Source organism: Pygocentrus nattereri, chromosome 10 (genome assembly GCF_015220715.1).
Source record: "Pygocentrus nattereri isolate fPygNat1 chromosome 10, fPygNat1.pri, whole genome shotgun sequence".
Lineage (NCBI taxonomy): Eukaryota > Metazoa > Chordata > Actinopteri > Characiformes > Serrasalmidae > Pygocentrus > Pygocentrus nattereri.
The window spans coordinates 38,868,079-38,889,036 of NC_051220.1; the positions used below are offsets into that span (position 1 = coordinate 38,868,079).

Genomic DNA, 20,958 nt, shown 5'->3' on the forward strand with positions numbered 1-20,958 from the left:
GCCACAGTCAGGCCCATCAAACCTGTGCGGCTCCTCCAGTGGGGGGAACAGGTGGTAATGTTGTGTTTAAGCGCTGTTGTCCCCCCACCTCAAATCCACCCACCACCCCCCTTGTCTGTGCCATCATTATGTGCTACTGCCCCCTACTGCGAAGCAATGGCTGTGCGCCCCCAAGGTCAGTGGCAAGGAAGGGGAAGAAAGCACACAGGGGTGCACTTTACTCCACACTGCTCGAGCGATCGATGAAGGCGTCAGCAGTGGGCTCCTGCAGCTCGGCTCCAAAAACAAACATTAGGAGAAACGTCTTCCCCCTCTTCGCTGTTCACGCAGGCCCAACTTGGCGGCTAACAAGAGTTAACAAGGCAACCAAGGAAGGCTGTGGTCTTGCTCAGCTTGGGGGGGGCAATTTAAAGAGTCTATTGGAGAATACGAAGGCTGCAATGGGGAGCAGAAACTTCACAAGCCATTGCCAAAGATGTGGCCAGGAAAAAAAAAAAAAAAAAAAAAAAAAAAAACATTCTTACAATCGCCTCAGATTTACGTAACGCATGAAGCCTTGCTTTATGAGGAAAAGTCGGACAAATCAGTTTCATTTTGTCAGTTAATTTGCGGTCCTGCCCATCAGCCGTAATTACTCTCTTTCGGACAAAGTCCGGGGACGTGTAGGGGAATTTGGCACGACCCGTCAGTCCCAGTTCAAGCCACAGCCACAATACAGACTGCCACGTCTCATTCACATCTCTCAGGCTTTTCGCAGTCTATTCATTACTGCGAATGAACGAACAGGCATACCTCTGTTTTTAAAACAGTTTTACAAGTGTCTATACTTTCGAATAATTGTAATCTCAATTCAGAGTGACAAACTCTAGAGACGCTCCTCCTTTGTTACCTTAGTACACTTCTTTTTTTTTTTTTTTTAGGCCCATGTGCACTATTCATCTCTACCCATCTACCTCAAGAGTTATTCCTGCCCTCTCTCAATGTCAGAGCACGCAGCACAGGTAAGAAACGTCTAAGATGACACTTGGACCTAAAAATACACTCGCAAACGCTTGTCTGCATGCTATCAAAACCAATGACAAAGTTACAATACATGATAGCAGCAGGCAAGTATTACACCCACAACTAACTTTTAATGATAGCTCTGTGAAGACATCTCCCTGGTAGGGAAGAGCAGGGCGAGGCAGAGTGGAGCTGGAGCTGGAGTGACAAAAAGCGGGACCCAAGTGCTTGTCTTTTGTCTTCTGCTGATCAAATGGCGGAAGAGCGGAGAGGTAAGGCACTCATCCACAGAGCCCTTCCCTGAAGAACGCCTTGGCGCACATGGCAGCGTCTGCCGCGCCTTCACCCGCCTCAGCGCCCCGATCAAAGAGCAGCTCGCCGCTCGCACAGACGAGAGAACGCCAGCCGCACCGCCACGCCTTTCATTGCACAACAAGAGAGCGAAGCGGCGGGGAAAGAGTCGGGACTCTGCGAGCTCCTTCAGGGATTTCCTTATCGAGGGCAAAGCAATCCCCTCCGGACCTCATCCGCACAGCCTTGATTATTCAAGCCATTACAAAGAGGATGAAAATAACTCACTACTCAAAGCAACCATACTTTTCTTTTTCTTTTTTTGCGTTATTTATTATTTTACTGAGAATGTGCCCAACATCCTGCGAAAGTTTAAGACAAAAAATGTACAGCTAGGGAACAAACACAGACCATAGAAAAATGTTTTAAAAAAAAAAAAAAAAAAAAAAGGGGGGGGGGGGGGGGGGGATGGGGGGATGGGAGTTGCACTAGTCTAAAAGAGGGGAGAGTTATGCATTCTTCTTGGGCCTGCCGCGGCTTTTCTTCAGTCCAGGAGATGTTTGAGTGCCCATCTCCACCAAACGCTTCTTCGGACCGGCCTTCTTCACACCGTTAAGTTCTGTGCATCGTTAAACACAAGCTTTAGAAAAGGCTGCCCACACTGGCTTTAAATTCTGTTTATCGCTATTAAAGCAACTGATGACAACAAGTGAGACATGATCTAAAGGTCCCTTAAAATACACATAAATTACAGGTACTTTGATCTAGCCTATTTAAATAATTTGCTAGTTACCTACCACGGCTTCATGACTATTACAGATTGCAGATTGTACAGTAAGTACACGGTCCTTTTCGATGATACTGCATTAAAACTGCTCTTCACTTGTGGCAACTTCCATTTTTCACCCATAAACTGCAATCTGCTCGTCCCCTTTGTGGCCTCTAGGCGCTGCACAGCTTTAGTAGCTTTACAAAATGCAAATTAACACTTTACACCTTGGTTCTAATTAGATCAAAAAAGTGCAAATTTAGACAGCTCCATCTTTTCAACCATTTAAAGGGGAACTGCACTGATTTTTTTTCCCAAACCATGTTACATAATTCACTCAATTAAGAAGTAAACAGAGTCATTCAGAGTGTTTCAGCATGAAATACCCTGCTCAAGAGAAATGCACCAAGAACCGTTCACTGTGGTGGTGATAGGAACCAAAACCCATTGCAATGGCAGAGATGCAGGGCAAAATAGTTCCATAGTTTTTCAGGGTTACACACTATTTCACCATCATTAACATTGCATATAAAAACTCAGAAGACACGTGTAGGTTCACTGGTTCGTTTGGATAATAAATAAAATGGTTATATCAGTGTTGCAGACATCTCGATCCCTGGTTCCTATCACCACCAATGTAAAGAAATGTGAGCATATAAATTTCACTTCAGATCAAAAACTCAATGACTTTGTTTACCTCTCAAAGACTGAATTACGCACATTTATTTAAAAAAAAAACAAAATAACATGAATTTCTGCCCAAATTACATGCATTTAATGCATGTTCACAGAGCCCCTGTTCATGTGACTGAACTGAAACAATGACCAGACGCAGATCAGAAGTTCTGAAGACGGATTCTGTGGTGTTTCTACATGTCACGGGTCGTGTCTAAAGTCAATGGGAGAAATTGCTCTAACACACTGCAGGAAGCGTGAGCTTACCCTTCTTCGGGGGAGGCCGACTCTTCTTTGCAGGGGAGCCATCGGATTCATCATTAGATGCCCCTTTTTCCACCGGTTTCTTTCGCTTGGTGCTCTTCAAACATGGAATAAAAAAATGAAGAGGGATGGAAAAGAAAGAAGAAAGTAATGGTCAAATCACTTGCCTACAGCAACCTTAGAGGGAGTTGAAATCAAATATTAAAAAGGGACCTTTCCTCGGCATACACGAGGAAACTATTACGTGCGCCTTAAGCCTTTTGAGTGCGAACGTGACGTCTGAGCAAATGTAATTATGACTCTGCTATCCAGCAGGGACATAAATCCAGCAAGAAAAATATATCATTGAAACATCAAGCACAACAGTTCTAGTTCAACACTGCTTAGAGTGAACCTGATTTTCGAGATTCCAGATCACAGGTCAGGGATGCGGTTTCTTTTTCTACTGATGCCACTTTAAATTTCCAAACAATCATTTATAGTTTGAGTTTATTTATTACAACCGTTTCATCGATTTCAAATCCTACCCCCGACCCCCCCATGTTAATTTGAGCATGTGACGCAAAGAAAAGTGAATCCGAGGAAATCATACAAACTGAACCAGGGGTTACCAAGAAGACGCACTTAACGACAGCAATCAAATTCCCCCTCTCCTTCACTCAGACTCTATAATGAATGCTCGCCCCTTTTCTCGGACTTGAACTATCCTCCTCACTTTTTTTCCTCCCCATCCCCTCCTCACATTTCCCTTCCATTTTGCCAATTGCTGCCTCATGATTACCATCCAGACCCTGCTGAGCTGAACAGATTGGCTCGATAATTACATACAATAACTGCAGTGGGCAGGTAACCCTCAGCTGGCACAGGCCAGCTCCCTGGTGGCACCTTCCATATGCAAACTGCATTGTGGAAAGCGAGGAGAGTCCGTCGCCTCCCCTGTCGTAAGTGTGCTCGCTGATTGCCGGCCTGCGCCCACTCCGAGGTTACGGTGTCAGCAAATTTGTGATACATTAGCAGGGAATAAACACAGGCACTCAGGACCTGACAGAGGGAGGGAGAGGAGGGGCCGGCAGGAGAAACACCCAGACGCTGGAGAGAACCTGAACCACAATGGCTTTGTTGCTTTTTGCAGGCTTTTTGTGCTGGACGCTGTAACAGTGGCTAAAGCTCCGGTTGTTCTTAAAGGAACAGATCAGTCACACAAGCTAACACCGCCTTCTCTTAAAGCAGGTGCGTCAAACTCAACCACTACAAGGTCCACGCAAAAAATAAATAAATAAATAAAAAATAATAATCTCAACAAATCCGTGGGCCAAAGAACGAAAGAAGAAATAAATGTTTTTATTTCATTTTAATGTTGTGCTGTAACCTGAACTGGATACTGTTTATTCAAAATACGCAAAAAACATCATCAGTAAAATGCAAGCACTTGTGGTAGACCTTGAAATATTACATGAATACTTGAAATATTCAAAATGTAAATATCCCCAGGAGCTCAGTGTATGTGCTTGATCTAGACACCTGGCATCCTTTCTTTGCTGCATGTTTATTAAGAACTTGGGCTGTTTAAGTGCATTAGGTGCGTTTGGTGATATGAGCGGTGTGGAATTGTGTAGAACTGAGGTGTAACCGATGTCCTATAGACTGTTCTTGGTGTAGGAGACTCAGAGCACCGTTATGTCGCAGTGCATGCTGGGGACTGTAGTATCGCGCACTGTAAAATGGGCTAATATTAACAGAAAATTATAATAATTTTGCTGGCTGGAAAAGATTGTGTTGTGGGCTTGGTCTGGCCCACTGGCCTTGTGTTTGCCGCATGGGTCTTAAAGGAACAAAGCCACCAGAGGTGCTAATGGTGCGAACAATGAATGAACGAACATGAATGACTAACAATTAGCATGATGGTAATGCCATCATGTCCACTGGCACCTACTACCATCCACTCACAGTCAGCCACATTAGCTCGTTTGGTCAAGTTTCCTTTCAAAGACAGACTGAGGATGCTACTGAACTCCAAACAGGTGCTTCTCTACACAGTACATTTAAATTATGTTTAAAATAAAAGAAGCACTCTGTGATTACAGTTAGACACTTGAGTACTGCACAGTAGTTACTACTAGGACTAAACAATTTAATGAAAATATCCAATTGTACTTTTTTCTGACCAATACTGTGATTGCAATTAAATATGACCATTTTATATACATTAATCAGGGAATTTTTTTCCTCAAAATGACCATTTTCTTTACAGAATCAGCAAATAACTACTTTACAATCACTTCTCGGGCTTTTGGCTAAGAGATCAAGTGTAGTATTTGTTCTTATCAGTTTAATATCTGATACGTCCTCTATATGAGGACTACATATTAAACTGATTTTTAGAACAGGGAGACGGAAGAGGGGCTTGCTCCGTCCGCTCCACTTTTTTGGGGCAGTCATGGGCTGGAGGTTAGGGAACTGGCCTTGTGACCGGATTTGATCCCCAGGGCCGACAGTCCATGACTGAGGTGTCCTTGAGCAAGACACCTAACCCCTAACTGCTCCCCAGGCACCGTGGATAGGGCTGCCCACCGCTCCGGGCAAGTGTGCTCACTGCCCCCTAGTGTGTGTTCTCACTAGTGTGTATGTGGTGTTTCGCTTCACGGATGGGTTAAATGCAGAGGTGGAATTTCCCCGTTTGTGGGATTAAAAAGCATCACTTAAATCTTAAACAAAGCATATTGTGCATTCTGCTACTGCTGTCTTTTCCAATGACAAGATTCTGAAGATACATGAATATATAGACATTGCTGGTCTTCATCTATGTTTTTCCAATGAAGTACATGGTGATTCAAAAAGATTGATCCGATTTCAAAGCATATTTTGTGAACTGTGAGGTGCTTAGGAACCAATCACAATCCCATCGAAAGTGGGGGTCATGGAGTTTCTGACTATCACCGGAAGGTGGCTCCCTTCAGTCTGTGAGGAGATGCAACCCCTGAATAGAAAGCGTTCTGCGTTCTCCACTTCAATCAGAGAGAATACCTGTGCCATGTGATTTTTGTCTGCAGTGAATCTCCAGCAGCTCAGAGCGTTTGTCGTTGGTTCCACAGCACTGGATGATCTCCAAAATCGCCCTGAAAGAGCCGTGAGTGCAGCGACGCCCAACAAGCTCAATTGAGTATGAGATGAATTTGATGTTTTCTGTATAACTGGAGGAGGTTTATATTGAGCACTTGTAAAATTACATATACTTTATCCTCATTATATTTTTACAACTTACTGCATTGTTCTGTAATGATTTACAAGTGAAATAAATCGTGTTGAAACCGGATGAATCTTCTTGAATCACCCTGTGCTTTGGAGTCACATTGAAAAATTCCAAAACAACAATAGTCAAAAAATCTTTACTCTTATTGTAATCTCCTGATCACTCAGAAAGCAATACGATAATGTGTGTAATCACTTGATTACTCACATAACTGATCATAACATCCCTACACACAATTTCTGAAGAGCAATTTTACTCTATGAAAATTATGTAGTAAATTTTTTGAATGGAAAGGGGAAAAGAAATCATTAATAGATTTAAAAACAGAACAGCACTCACACCAGAACACCCTTCAGCAAATGTAATGCAGTTCTGGCACTGGCCAGTTAGTGTTTTGACTGGAAGGATGGTGTACATGAACAGTGGTCAGGGTACATCTGTTAAAAGCATCACGCTTTAATTGTATTTGAAAATCAATGCACTTGGCAGCGTTTCCCCACTAACCTGCACAATTAGTCTTGGATCGTGTGCAGGCATTTTTAAATTCGAAACCACTTTCAACAGGTAAACAAATTACGGAAGGTTGAAGCGGTCTCATTTTTAAAGGCTTCAAAAAGGCGACTGCAGGGCTGAGCCGAGCGTGCCAGGCTCTGCAACTGAGAGATGCTCACGAGGCTGTGGTGCATTGTCGTTTTTTTTTTGTTGTTTTTTTTTTAATGTGTTGCTGAAGGTGGCTCTCACCTTGGCTGCGGATGGACTTGCACCATTGACCGACACAGAGAAGTCCAGCTTGTCATCGTCAGTTGCACCAATACTCTTCAGGCCCTGCAGCAGAGTGCCTCTGAGTTTCTGGTAGTCTGGCTTGTCTGTGTAACCCAGTGACTTGACCTCCTCCATGAATTTTGCCATTTCCCCTGACAGAGAGACGCACTGGTTATGATGAGGGTTGTGATATTAAAGAAATGTTGAAAAATTAAACTGGGTCAAAATTATATAGAAATATTGTTCTTCCATTATTTCCAACCAGTGGGGGCAACAAAACCATAAAGCCTTTTCACATAAAGTCCAATGTTTACAGCCAGATAGACAGTCAGCAAATAAATAAATATATCAAAACCTGTTAATATCAACATTAATGCTTGTTCTGAGCAGAATCGGAGCCTTGAACAAACACCACAGAGCTTCAAGTCTTTCGAGGTGGCAGATCTTCTCATGCTATATGATGCCAGGCCTAGCTATAACACACTATCAAGCTCTTTTAATAATGCAATATTTATATCTTTTACATTATGTAAGACTTTGTGGGTTCTTGTGGTTTATGACACAACTGGCAATATCGTTCTGTAACACAAAGTTTAACTAAAGCTACTGGAGTGTATTATATAAAAATCTATCATTCACTATTAACGGGTATCAAAAACTTTAAATGCCTGAAATCACTGTTGTTCAGGAAAGCTTTATACTGGTCGGGCCTCAATTTAGGCATATTGCCCTTTTGTGTCCAAAGCAGCAAATATAGATGCAGAAAACATGACTGAAATGGCAGCTTTTGCCTGTGCCTCTATTAATCACTATTAAAGTGCTCAGAAGGTTCACCAACCTCAGAGTAAATGGCCATTTACATTTCACAAACAAATAAGGGAGAAACGTGTGCATCCAACACGGCAGTGGGAAGACAGTGAACTTCCTGCAGGGGAGTCTCTTCTCAGCAGACACTGACACTTTGACCTTGAGGCTAAGTTTAGTGGAAAAGGGGTGACAACACATCATGCATTGTTTCTTATACTTCGCTGCTCACAAACTGTTGTTTACTGTCGGCTGCTAAAATAGTCACACCAAACAGAATTAGCCATGATGGCCTCGCTAACCGTGCCGCCTCCCATCACCTCAGTGTTGGGATGCGACGTGTACGCACAAGACAACAGCCCGAGGAGGAATCTCTCCTTCTGCTGTGCGCCTGTCACAGAGCTTAAGAAGTGCCATCATATCAGCTGCCGAGCAAAGGACTCCACTGACGTCTTTGATTTTTAAACGACAAAAAGAGAGAGAGCCCTGAAGTTCTGCAAAAGTACAGCATGCCACACAGTGACTACGAAACTAGGCGATGCAGAGGTCGACCGTAAAAGGTGCTGTGGGGAGGAATAAATAAATAAAGTCTTTTTTTACTCGAATGTTATGCTTAAATACAGTTTCCCAGTCGTGAACCCTATAGGAAATGGCACAGCACCGAATATAGGCTAGTTCAGAGCCAAAAGCATATTCCTATGCCTCTCTCATCCATTGTGAAGTGGTCACGCTCTCTCTAAAGTTAGAGTGAGAAGTTGCAGGGAATTAGCACAGGGCTGATACATTAGTTCTCATTATGGCTAAATCAACGGGTCTGCACTCATTATGGAGAGAACAGGCTCTCCCGCTCTTGTTTATGCATCAGGATCAGGAAGTGCTTCAGACCAATTACTGCTTGGCTGACACACAAAGCCTGTTTTCATTTGCAGAAATCACAGGTGCTTTTAAGGACTTGGATTTACCACCACACTGGTAGCTCTGTCCAGATTTGTCTTTAGATGCTGAAGTCAATAAATGTTGGTGAGTGGCTGAATTTCAATGCAGGTTACCATGCAGGTCAGACATCTGTCCTTTCTCTCACCTGGTTCACTTCCTGTGGTAAAGCAGCTCTTCATGAAATCTCTGATGTTGTCACGACATCTGTGGCAGAAAAGGGTGGGAAAAAAAAAAAAAAAAAAAATATATATATATATATATATATATATATATATATATATATATATATATATATATATATATATATATATATATATATATATATATAAAGAATATCTGAAAGTAGACTTTAATTCCTTTTTTGTTAATTTTCTACATGTGAAGGTTAACACATCTTCTACAGGGCACCATCTTAAATATACCATTTTTCTGATTTTTTTTTTCTTGCACAATTCAATGTACTGGAAAAAAAAAATCCACGAAAACATGTCAAACAAAACAGAGAGGAGCCCAATATTTGTGCACAATTGTGTGTGTGTGTGTGTGTGTGTATATATATATATATATATATACACACACATATATCTCCATTGTTGTAACAAAACTCTCCAGAATAGTAAGCTTTTGGTTGAAGAAGGAAAATACACTCCCATCTTTAATGTAAGTTAATGTACTGAGCTTTTCCCATCTTTGAATTTTATTGGCACATTCATCAAGAATATTTGTTGTCTTCAACATAAAAACAATGCTCAGGACAGCAGTTTTTGAATGATGTAAAATTTATAAATACAAAACTAAATAAACCTGACAAAAATGGACAAACAAACGTTTTGTATATATATATATATATATATATATATATATATATATATATATATATATATATATATATATATATATATATATATATATATATATCCTATATATATCCTGCCACTGCATGGATTTGTTAGATCTGATTCAAATGAATGAAGCACTGATTAGATTACCTAAGTACTGGAATAACTATAAATATTGGCCATCCTCAAGGAAAGCTTAAAAATGGTTAAGCTAACACTCGTGCCCAAAATCACAATGGATTGTTTATTTGTATTTACTCTGTTTTTAACATAAAAAAAAAGAATGCTCATCATTAAAGATGTTTAACCATGCACCTCTAAATCTCAACATCAGTCCAATTTGCTGAAAGTCAATTTGTACATAAAACATCCAAAATGCCTAATTAGCCATAACGAACCAACAAGTGTATTTGGTCGTGTCTGTTTAGCTGACAGGAAAACCATCAAGTATAACTGAAATCAATGACTACTTTGCCTTTCAAGCAAAGCGATGCAGAACAGATTAGACAAAGATCAGATAAATCCCTAGTGAAAGACAATCCACAGACAAACCTTAATTTCGAGTCTCTGACATAAACTGGGTCCTGGAGTTTATCCTCCCACGGCAAACGGCCACACAGCCACTGGATCATGCAGTAGCCCAGGATTTCAAGGTCTCCTCTTCTTGAAGGAGCTGTAAAGAACTGAATTTAGCAAAGCTGCTGCACGATAAGCATAAAGGTCATGAGTAAGAACTGAGAGATATACTTACTGACACCTTTGTGTGCATCAATGCTGGTAAACTCAATGGTCCCATCATGACATCTCTTTGGGTCTTCTTTGTACTCCTTTGGCACACCATCGGGCGAGAACCTATAGGCCAGCCCGTAGTCCACCAGGTAAACCTGAGTTTGGAAAACAAAATTCACGTATTTGCTTTCAAACAACATCAGAAAATAAAGCCTAAACCTTCTACTCCAAATAGTACAGACAAATACATAATCTATCGCACTGGCTTTGACACTTTCATTAAAATAAATAAATAAATACAAGTAGAAGCCAGCTGCTGATACAGAGAGGCCACTTTTTTTAAATCGCAAGTTTAAAAATAGCAATTTAATAATACAGCACTGATACATTATTAATCTTTAAATTAAATGTTCCCTGCCTCAACCCCCACCTTATTTGCTTCAGACACATCTCTGCCGTCATCTAATCTCTCTTGTTTACAAGCTAAGCATGAAAAGCTTAAATTATATCTCATTAAGAGACGGTGTAAAAAAGGCACGAGAAGTCTTTTAAAAACTGAGCTGTGGAATAACCATTTTAACAGCAGAGAAACGGGGACAGAACACAACATGCAGGATGCTTCATGTTTTCAAACTCCTAATTCCAACTGCTAATCCACCATACATCCTCATTAGATATATAAGAGAGCGGCCATAGCAACCACTGCCTGCTTTATAGCAACCGTGCAGAAAGCTCAGCACCCACCTGATTGGGGTTCTTGTGGGAGAGCAGCAGGTTGGAGGCTTTAATGTCAGCATGTACATATTCATGCGCGTGGATGTACTCTAGAATGTCAAGCTAGAGAGAACAGAGACAAAAACCATGAAATGCACACAGGCTGTCAGCATATGCAGTGCAGGCTCATATGTACACATGTCCAGAGTGCTCTGAGAATCCCATTCCGGGTGAACACGGATCTAAGAACCGCATCTTCTACCTGGGAGAGGGCGATGTGGCAAACATGTAACAAGCAGACACTTTAAGATGTTTTTAATATAATATAAATTATAATAAATTTAATATAAACATCATAAAAAATAGAAAAAAAATATTTTAAAAACTCAAGTACGAGATACAAAATCAGCACAACTGTAGGAAGGAAATTAGTCAGTAGGTTTTGCTTAAAAAAGCACCAAATTATATCAAAATGCTCCCTTTGTACAGAAACATGCAATGGTTCGGTGTTCTTTAAAGGTTCTCAAACGAATTTGAAAAAACTTTGCATATTTAAGTGGTTAAGATGTAAACAGTCATTCGGGGTAGTTTGGTCCAAAATGCTTAATTCTAGAGAAACTTAGCAAGTCTGAACTGTTCACAGTGGTAGCCATGGGAACCAGATGTCTGAAGAGTTTAAGACCTCTAAAGGCTACATCACAGAAAGTCAATACATTAAATAGTTATGGTTACTCAGGTGGATGTTTTAAGGTAGTTTTTTTAAGATAAGATTTGGCCTAAACAATTTCCCAACGATTTAGTCATATCCAATTTCACCTGCTAGTTAGGACTCCCCCCATCACGCGATACTTCCAGCGCTAAGAGGGAGAAGGCTAACACAGGGTTCTTCCGAGACCTGTGAAGCGCCGTTGCATCTTTATGAACTGTCGCTAACAAAAACAGAAAATCTAAATCCCAGAAAGTAGAAATTAAGACGTCTAGGTGGAAAGACGCACAGCAGACTGATGTTACTTCATTTGCGATCTATTTATGAAACGGTAGTGTCTAGTTATGCAGACGCTATAATCTTCTGCTTCCACCGACTGCTTTTTTAGAGATGTAGAGACATGACAACTCGTGCAGTGAACAAATGCATCAAGTTTACAAACCAACCCCTTATAGTGGGGTCCGGAAGCATCGCTCCTAAAACAAAAGAAAATAATGCAACGTCACTGGACAGCTGAACGCACTCAGAACAAAGTGCCAACCGCCAGTTCTGTTATGTCAACTAATAGACGCCTGCTAGCCGAGTGATGGGGAGAGTGATCCTACCCACCCAGAGAGAGCGAGGCCAATTGTGCTCTCTTGGCTGTAGCATCACCAGGGATCGAACGCGCGATCTCCTGTTGATGATAGCCAAAAACGTATTGCATATAAAAACCTCAGAAGACTTGGGGACACTGGTGGTTTTGGATATTAAATAGAAAAAGCCATATTTGTGCTGTAGTCATCAGGACCTCCGGGTTTCGCTACAAATGAACCATTTTGCATCACTCTGAATGACATTATTTACATTTTGACCACTGAATTACAGACATTTTGAGAAATTGGTGGAATTCCCCTTCACTGACGATATCCACGGTATGAAAAGCACATTGAGACTAAAATTCATAACAATAAAATCAATGTTCTGCTTATACAACTCCGTTCAGGTGCATCATCGATTTACTTCTCTGACAAAACTCACAAGTTTAAGGCCAAGCTGAAGGACCAGTTTCCGTGGAAACCTCTTGCCACCTTGCTCAAACTTCTTCTGCAGATCTGTTCCGAACCTGTCCATGACCATGAATCTGTACCTGGAAAGCCACACACCCGGTTAGCAATTACACCACTCAAAATAAAAAAAAAAAGCATCACATTGCTCACCTCACAAACTGATCTCACCTCTTCCCTCCTTTCTCATGAAGTCCTGAACCCCAGTACTTTGGAACTCCTAAGTACTTCAGTTTCCGTGACTTTATCCAAGCGCCAACTGGAACCAGTTTAAGAAATGCTGTTAACCTGTGTACCATGTGTGTGACATGAACATATCTGACTAACGAAGTAAGAGAATGAGCTAAAATGCTCAATTATATCTAAATCATTAGTATTAGCTGATGAATAAAACTAATAAAAACTGGACATTTCAAAAAATTTCACCCCTATTTTAAATCTATATTTGATCATGTATATACGTTTTTTTTTATTATGGTTATTGTTGATTATTTTTGATTATATACGGTTTATTTGATTATGTATATCCAGAAGAGCAGGATGTTTAGGTTACATTTACTGCATTTGAAACTCTGTGCAATGTCATATCACTGTAATGCTAATCCAGAGCGATATAGCCTCAATTTCTATTTGATGAATATTTATGCACAGGCATCAACAGATACGCACATGAAAAATTCTGATATCTGCATCGAACCTGAGTTCCCATATCAGTTCATCCCTAGTCAAGATAAATAAGTAAGGAAATGAATAAACCTAATCAAATCAAATAATATCATAATAATAAATAAGCAAGGATGATTCAAATGAGTTCTTCATTCTAAGGGATAAATTAAGGTATACTGAAAGCAAAAGCGTTAAATAATATAATAATAATGCCGCAAATAAAGGCAGTCAAATATTTTAGACATATTTTCTTAAACTTGTAATATAAGAGTATAATTCCTTTGGGACAATAGTGTGGCAGCCGCAAGCTAATCTGCTGGTGAGACAAATATTTACCAACATCACAATATTCTAATGAATAAATCATGAGCATTCCTTAGTAATATAACAGTTAATTGTCAAGGGAGACTGACATTTGGATTGTTATTAAATAAACTGCATTCTTGTGGCCTTAGGGCAACCACAGGCACCACCAAAGGCATGCAGTCGATGTTTGTGTGCCTCTATAAGGCCCATGTGCCGAGCCCAGAACTTTCTTTAATTAAGGGAGTTGTTCTTTCCCTTTTTTTCCTCCGATGCAGATCATAATGCACATCATAATGCATATGAGGGTGTGTTTGTAGTCATGAGGGCGTACTTAGTTCAGGTTTGGCGGCTCTCATGTAAAACTTCAGCTCGGAGAAAAGAGGGCCATTATCGCTCGGCTCCTACAAGGAAATAAGAAAACAGGCAAAACTTAATGGCAAGTTTAATGTACACATATTTAAAATGAGGGGAAAAAAAAGATAATCCCAGAAAGAAATTAGACGTCTAGGTGGGAACACGCACAGCAGACTGATGTTACCTCATTTGTAATCTATTAATGAAACTGTAGTGTTTAGTTATGCAGACGCTATAAGACGCTGCTTTTTTTTTTGAGATTCACATGTACAGACATGGCAACTCACGAGCCGTGAAAAGGGTGACAAGTTGAGAAACCAACCCCTTATAGTGGGGTCCGGCAGCATCGCTCCTAAGACAAAATCTGAATGATTTTAACAGAACTTTTTACGTATTCTGAGACTAAAATGGAACCAATTTATTGCATTCTATGCAAATTCAATTGGTCTCCAAAAAGTGCCACTAAGGCGACGTTACCACAGCAGGTAAAAGTGGCCCAAATCTGATTTTCTCACCACATCTGATTTTTTCCGCTGGGCTGTTCTCAACATCTTTTAAATGATGTCTGTAAATAATGGAACTTAGACTCGCTGCAGTGGCTGGATGACATGCCAGGTACGGAGGGTTTTTACCGAGCTGGGAAAATCTTTAGTTACAGCACTAGTGAACTGGACCCTCACTCCAGGACACACTACAGCTCAGCTCAGCGGTGTCACTCGGTGATTTTAAATTTTTCCTCTCTAACCACCTCCACTCTGCCTCTAACTGTTTCACCTGATTTTCTAGCATTATTATCTTATTTTCATTATTTTATTATTTATTTCTTAGTTTGTTTATTATTCATTCTTATTATGATTTTTTATTATTTCAGTCATTTTAAAACATTTTTTGCTTCCTTCACATTTATTTTATTATTCAGGTTTCACTTTTTTTCTATGCTGACCTGAGGAGTCTTTTTTATTTATTAAATTAATTTTTATTACTTGATATGATCTTAGACATTATCAATCCCTTGCTCTGTACCTACTCGGCAACACTGTAGATGAGGGTCACCCTCAATGTTCTCAGAGATTAAATAAAGCTTGGTTGATTGGCTGAAATGTAACCTAAATGTGCCATTAGTCTGAACCGATCATGGCGCTAAACTGACCCGCATGTGCAGAAGAGCAGCACAGTCATCTGGAGGTAAACAATCAAAATGGTGTCAACAGTAACAGACACTCCTGGAGGTTTCAGTTTCATCTATGCCAGCATCACAGGAGCCAGTAAGAGGTTCAGATGGCTGACAGCTGGGCTCATCATCCAGAATGCATACAAGCTCACTGTAAAAAGGGCAAGATATTCGTGCTCTTGGTTTCTTAAAACTTTGCTTTCAGACATTGTAAAATTTTAAAACCTTTTTAATGCTGCAGCCTCATTCTCCCACGGCTGCATTCGGCCCTTTCTTTTGAAATATCTTTAAACACGGACGGGTTCGGACAAGTGTCTTCTAATTTTGTTTATACAGAAACATCACACCAGATGTCTATGAGGTCTCAGCAGTGTGAGAGTATGACGAATTTGGAGACAGACTGACGTAAATGTCACATGAACTCTGATGTGGCTGTTCAGACTGAGTTGCACTGCTGTATATTGGGCATGTTTCATATTTCAGTACCACATGTGAAAGTGTGCCACACTATCCACGTTTACACGCAGCCTAATAATCTGTTAATAATCCAACTAATAGCTCAATCGGAATAGAATGCACCCATGTATGAACTACAATCGCAATAGACTAGTCTGATTGAGGCCATTCGGAATGCAATTTCTATCCGATTGATCAAGGTGGGTAGTCCTGTAAATATTCTGTTAAATTGAAGAATAATATCCGTGTAAACGCCTGTATCTGATTACATTTCCTATCAGAGAGTTTAAGTCCGTTCTGCATGTGCGTCACGTCATAGTGAGAGTTTATACCGTTCAACACGGCGGAGCAGAAACTGGTCTGCAGAGGAGACGAAGTCTATGCTCTGATCATTAAAAGACGGCGGTGGGACGGACGTCCAGCTTGTGTCTCAGAACACGATTAAGTACATGTGAGGTATATTTTTCTAAGTCTGGCATCATTTTAAAATAGGTAAAAACACAAGCACTGCTCACTGCTGCTCATCTCAATCTGACTGGACCTCACGTGATGTTCACTGTCATGGTAATGTTTACTCGAAGCGCGCGATTGTGGATTGGATTAGTTACTCCTGAAAAACAACCCCACATCATTATCCCCCCCTCCACCAAACTTTACACTTGGCACAATGCAGTCAGACAAGTACCGTCTCCTGGCAACCCCCAAACCCAGACTCTTCCATCAGATTGCAAGATGGAGAAGCGTGATTGGTCACTCCAGAGAACACGTCTCCACTGCTCTAGAGTCCAGTGGCGGCGCTTTACACCACTGCATTCCACGCTTTGCATTGCGCTTGGTGATGTAAGGCTTGGATGCAGCTGCTCTGTCCTGGAAACCCATTCCATGAAACTCTCTACACTGTTCTTGAGCTGATCTGAAGGCCACATGAAGTTTGGAGGTCTGTAGTGAGTGACTCTGCAGAAAGTTGGTGACCTCTGTGCACTATGCCCCTCAGCATCCGCTGACCCCGCTGTCATTTTATGTGGCCGACCACTTCGTGGCTGAGTTGCTGTCGTTCCCAATCACTTCCACTTTGTTATAATCCCACTGACAGTCGACTGTGGAATATTTAGTAGTGAGGAAATTTCACGACTGGACTTGCTGCACAGGTGGCGTCCGATCACGGCACCACGCTGGAATTCACTGAGCTCCTGAGAGCGACCCATTCTTTCACTAATGTCTGTAGAAGCAGTCTGCAGGCCTAGGGACTCGGCTTTATACACCTGTGGCCATGGAAGTGATTGGAGCACCTGAATTCAATGATTTGGATGGGTGAGTGAACACTTTTGGAAATATAGTTTACATTCTTAACTGCATTTAAAACAATTTACTATAATGTTATTTTGATGCCCTGTACTGTACTAACAGTGTGGGAAACAAACTCTTCGCTGATGCAACATAACTATCATTTTTAATGTTTTTTAGCCTTTTTACTTTGATTTGTCAAAATAAACAGATCTGCTGTTTGTGTAAAGTTTTAAATATGCTGTAAAACTGTTCCTTTGGATAGGAAAGTGAGAAAAAGGAGCACATATCCCCATCTGAAGTGGTTATGTGACAGAGTCTGGGGCAGCGAGGCTCGGATGCACTGCTCAGATGCAGTCATATTCAAAGGTCTGGGCACCAAACAACACAAATCAAATAACTTTTTTTCTTCATAAAAAATACACAATTGCTGATAATTTAATGTTAATTGATGTAAAAAAAAATAAAGCTTGTGTAAAAGTTATGGCACATTTTATATTTTTCCTCCAACATTGACCTTAGGAAATAAACAGAAACCATGCACTGAAAATACACATATAATATACAATATTTAAGACTCTTCTCTGTAGAGAAAGTTTTATTTTTACTTAGAAAATCATATATAGTTTTACATCAACATCAATACAATTTTAATTCATTAATTTTAACAATTTTACCAGGGGTGTTGAAACTTGCATACTGAAGATAACTTCTCATGCCTCCACTGTATAACAGCCTCTTATCACAAATTATCACACCACACTTTAATTTCAACAGCCACATGAAAAGCTGCGCAGTCTGTTGATCTGTGATGTGGACTCCTGGCATTACTTGCAATGCATTCAACAAAACCAGCTATATCTGATTTATCTGTAACATTTCCAATATATTAAGAACAACTGTGCTGTTTAAAAACTGGTCTAAAATGGTGATGAAACTTATTTAAGGCTACACTTACACTTAGTCTTAGTCTCACTTACTTTGCAGTGAGTCCTGTGAGCACTACAAAAAGGAAAAACAGCATCAAGGCTTACCACTTTGACGACATACGGCGCGTCAGCTCCAACGGCTTTTGATGCATCATCGCTTGCTGAACATGGAAAATACAACACAAACAGACCAACTTAGTGCTGGGAGGTGCTGATAAAACTCAGTATCACATTTTCCAATCATAGATATTAGATGTTACACAACAGTTAGTTCTGGCCACGCAAGCTGATTGGCTGAGAGGTGTTCTAGCTGTGCTGTTATTTCACCATAACATCAAGTTTCACAAACACCGTATCACTCCACTAAGACGACGTTGCTAAGCAACGGGTTTAACAGCTGTAGAAGACGCTCAAGCCATCTGAGCGTTTTTACTTCTTACTTTGCCACAAACAGAAAACGGACACTGTTAAGATCACATCTGAGCGTCAGCCGATTTGGTCCGACTGTGAAGACGAGACGACGCTGAAATCCCAAACTGTCGTCGCCACTGAGCAGCTTTCCAGTCGGCAGCTGTGACAGAAGAACAGCTGAACAACCTGGAATCAGTCAGAAATGAACCCAACACCATTCGCCAGACGTGTCTGATCTTCAGAGTCTGACCAGATCAGACTGAACCATAAAACTTACCCAGTAAAACACAGAGAAGCTGCTCAGTGGTGACGACAGTTTGGGAATTTAGTGTAAGGAGCTGGAGAAAGAACTGCTGGCTGTGCAGCGAGTTGGTGGAGCTCGTTACTCTGACGTATAGTTTGGTGGAAGTACCTGAACATTAAAACATATTAAACGCCACGTTCACGGCCAGTTTATTAATTTCGTACTGTATTTATTTAACTGCTGTATTAAAGCACTCAAGGTCATATGTTACTGTGCATAACACCACGGCTGTGATGTTATCCGCGATAACACACTCCCTCTCGCGTCCTACCGCTTAAATATTTCAGTCTGCATCAGTGAAGTTAATAAGCCCATACTTGCTGAGTTACTGCAGCTGCTGTTATCCGGCATCATCACGAACACCAATGATCAATATTGCCGCGTGACAATCACAGCGCAAGTCATTGTAAAGGTGACATACTGGACCAAATTATGTCACAGCATCTACGAGAATCAAGCATTACATGAACTCTTACCAAGATACAAGAGACCAAAGCCCCCCTGGCCAATCGGAGCCCCAAGTTTCCAGCTTTTCTTGGCTGTGTCTGTCAGAATTTCTCCAGGTGGGAATTCCTCTGCCAGTTTTCTCTTAGCTGGCGCTTTCCCTTTTCCAGCTGCCCTGGCCTTGGGTGGCATCTGATCCACAGAGCATTTAAAGAAAAGAAAAGGGGAAAAAAAAAAAGAGTTTTCAAAATATGATCAGCTTTTACAATCTCGATATAACCTTGAGTGGAGATGAGAAAAGCAAGCAAAGTTAATTACTAAAGAAGCAATTTAACTTCTGTTAAACTGTCCTGAAACCAGCAGCTTAGAGGCTTTGTAGGGACTGTGACATTATTTTCTTTAATTAAACATAAATGCTTAAAACAAGTAGATTTTTCTTTACTATGAACTGAATAAACTGCTAGATAAACTGCTTTCAATGAAAAACAAGAGAAGTACTAATGCTGTAAACCAGTCTAATTAGTCCTTCGAGTCTTAGCTGCTTCTTCTCTTTTCTTGGATTACGAAAGACTAATAACAATTAATAATGAGCCAGTTTATCTGGCATTTCTTCTAATTCCTAGTAGAAATGTCAGCTTATAGTAAGTATTTACGCTAAATACAAGACAATAACAGGTCACAGACCCTAAACAAGCCCCGAGTTGCTGGTTTTAGTGCGGTAGGTTAGGTTGTTAAGAGTTAAATCCCTCGTATAAACCAAGCCTAAACCTAAATATACAAAATAAGGTAACTTTTTTTTTTTTTTACTGAGGATTGAACCAATGTCTGTCGTAGCGCTGGTGTGTTCTCTAACTAAATGAGTCAGTATTATTTCACTTTCTTTTCCAGTGAAAAAAACGGCTATGCGAGACGAAGCTAGACAGCTTCTTTTTCGAATTTTCCCGTTCCACCTTAAATGATACAGCAGTTACATTCTGCCACGTGAGGCGGCAGAATGCAACTGCTGCACTATTTAAGGTGGAACGGGAAAATTCGAGCTAGAAGCTGGTGATTAGCGGTGCTGTGCGCTGGACAGTTGACATACACGAAATGTGGTCTCCTCAAACATAAAAAAGCTTATTAATGCCGCCACCACGATACTACTGTCTCAATATGGTGACTAATGGTTCGTTTTTTAAAACAGAGAGAAAGCAGCGAGCAGCTGGCTAAAGCTGAAGCTAACGCTAATAGGTCTGACGCAGTTCAATACTAGCTAGCATGCTAACTTAGCCTAGCCAGCTAACTTTCTCGTCTTCAAGGCTACGCGGTGTAAAAGACAAGGCAAGCGTGACATCGTTTAAACGAGCTTTCTTTCCTCCTTCCGTGCCTCGCTATAAATTCACACCAGCCTATTTAGTAACAGTATAAAACCTGTCTTTGCGAACCTCGATGTTGTCCTATTTCCCGGTTCCAAAATTCCCGCAAAACTCTTTCTGACACGACGAACCTGATTGGTCAAAGCGAATCCCGCAATGAAGTCTGGGATTTGTAGTTGTTTAATCATTTGAGGACGACAACCACAGTTACAGCAAAGTTTAGGCGAAACAACACAGTCTTTAGGCATCAAATGTTATTTTTCTGTCACTTCGTCTTATTAAGTGGCCTCAACTTAACAAATCCTCGGTGCAATCTTTACAAAATAACTGAAAAAGAAAGCAGATTTTAAATCAGTCTGATTGTACTAGCAAAATTTCTGTATTAATGCCATTATTATACGGCTCACGCTCTTAAAAAAAAAAAGTCTTCAAGGGTTCTTTGGTGAAGGGAATGATTCTATTTAGAGCCATTAGTACTATATAGAAACACT

The 20,958-nt window shown here is 40.7% G+C and overlaps 1 protein-coding gene and 1 non-coding gene across 3 annotated transcripts; one reads left to right on the forward strand and one right to left on the reverse strand.

Annotated features, from left to right (window-relative positions):
* Positions 1 to 880: 880 nt before the first annotated feature.
* On the reverse strand, positions 881 to 20,617 carry vrk1 (VRK serine/threonine kinase 1). Of its 2 annotated transcripts, none has more exons than XM_017711285.2 (13): positions 20,537 to 20,617; positions 19,145 to 19,304; positions 18,059 to 18,114; positions 14,091 to 14,160; positions 12,959 to 13,046; positions 12,762 to 12,870; positions 11,066 to 11,158; positions 10,344 to 10,476; positions 10,145 to 10,265; positions 8,899 to 8,957; positions 6,993 to 7,165; positions 3,005 to 3,098; positions 881 to 1,912 (listed from the first exon to the last, which is right to left on the reverse strand). In XM_017711285.2, exons 2-13 carry the CDS (start codon positions 19,302 to 19,304, stop codon positions 1,803 to 1,805), a joined length of 1,266 nt encoding a protein of 421 aa, XP_017566774.1. In that variant the 5' UTR covers positions 20,537 to 20,617; the 3' UTR covers positions 881 to 1,802. The 2 variants fall into 2 exon arrangements, with proteins under 2 accessions (XP_017566774.1, XP_017566773.1); XM_017711284.2 differs by lacking the exon at positions 20,537 to 20,617 and adding an exon at positions 20,197 to 20,284.
* Positions 5,276 to 5,464, forward strand: LOC119264194. The gene has a single exon (XR_005130859.1). It is a non-coding gene; the product is annotated as a U2 spliceosomal RNA (small nuclear RNA).
* Positions 20,618 to 20,958: the final 341 nt, after the last annotated feature.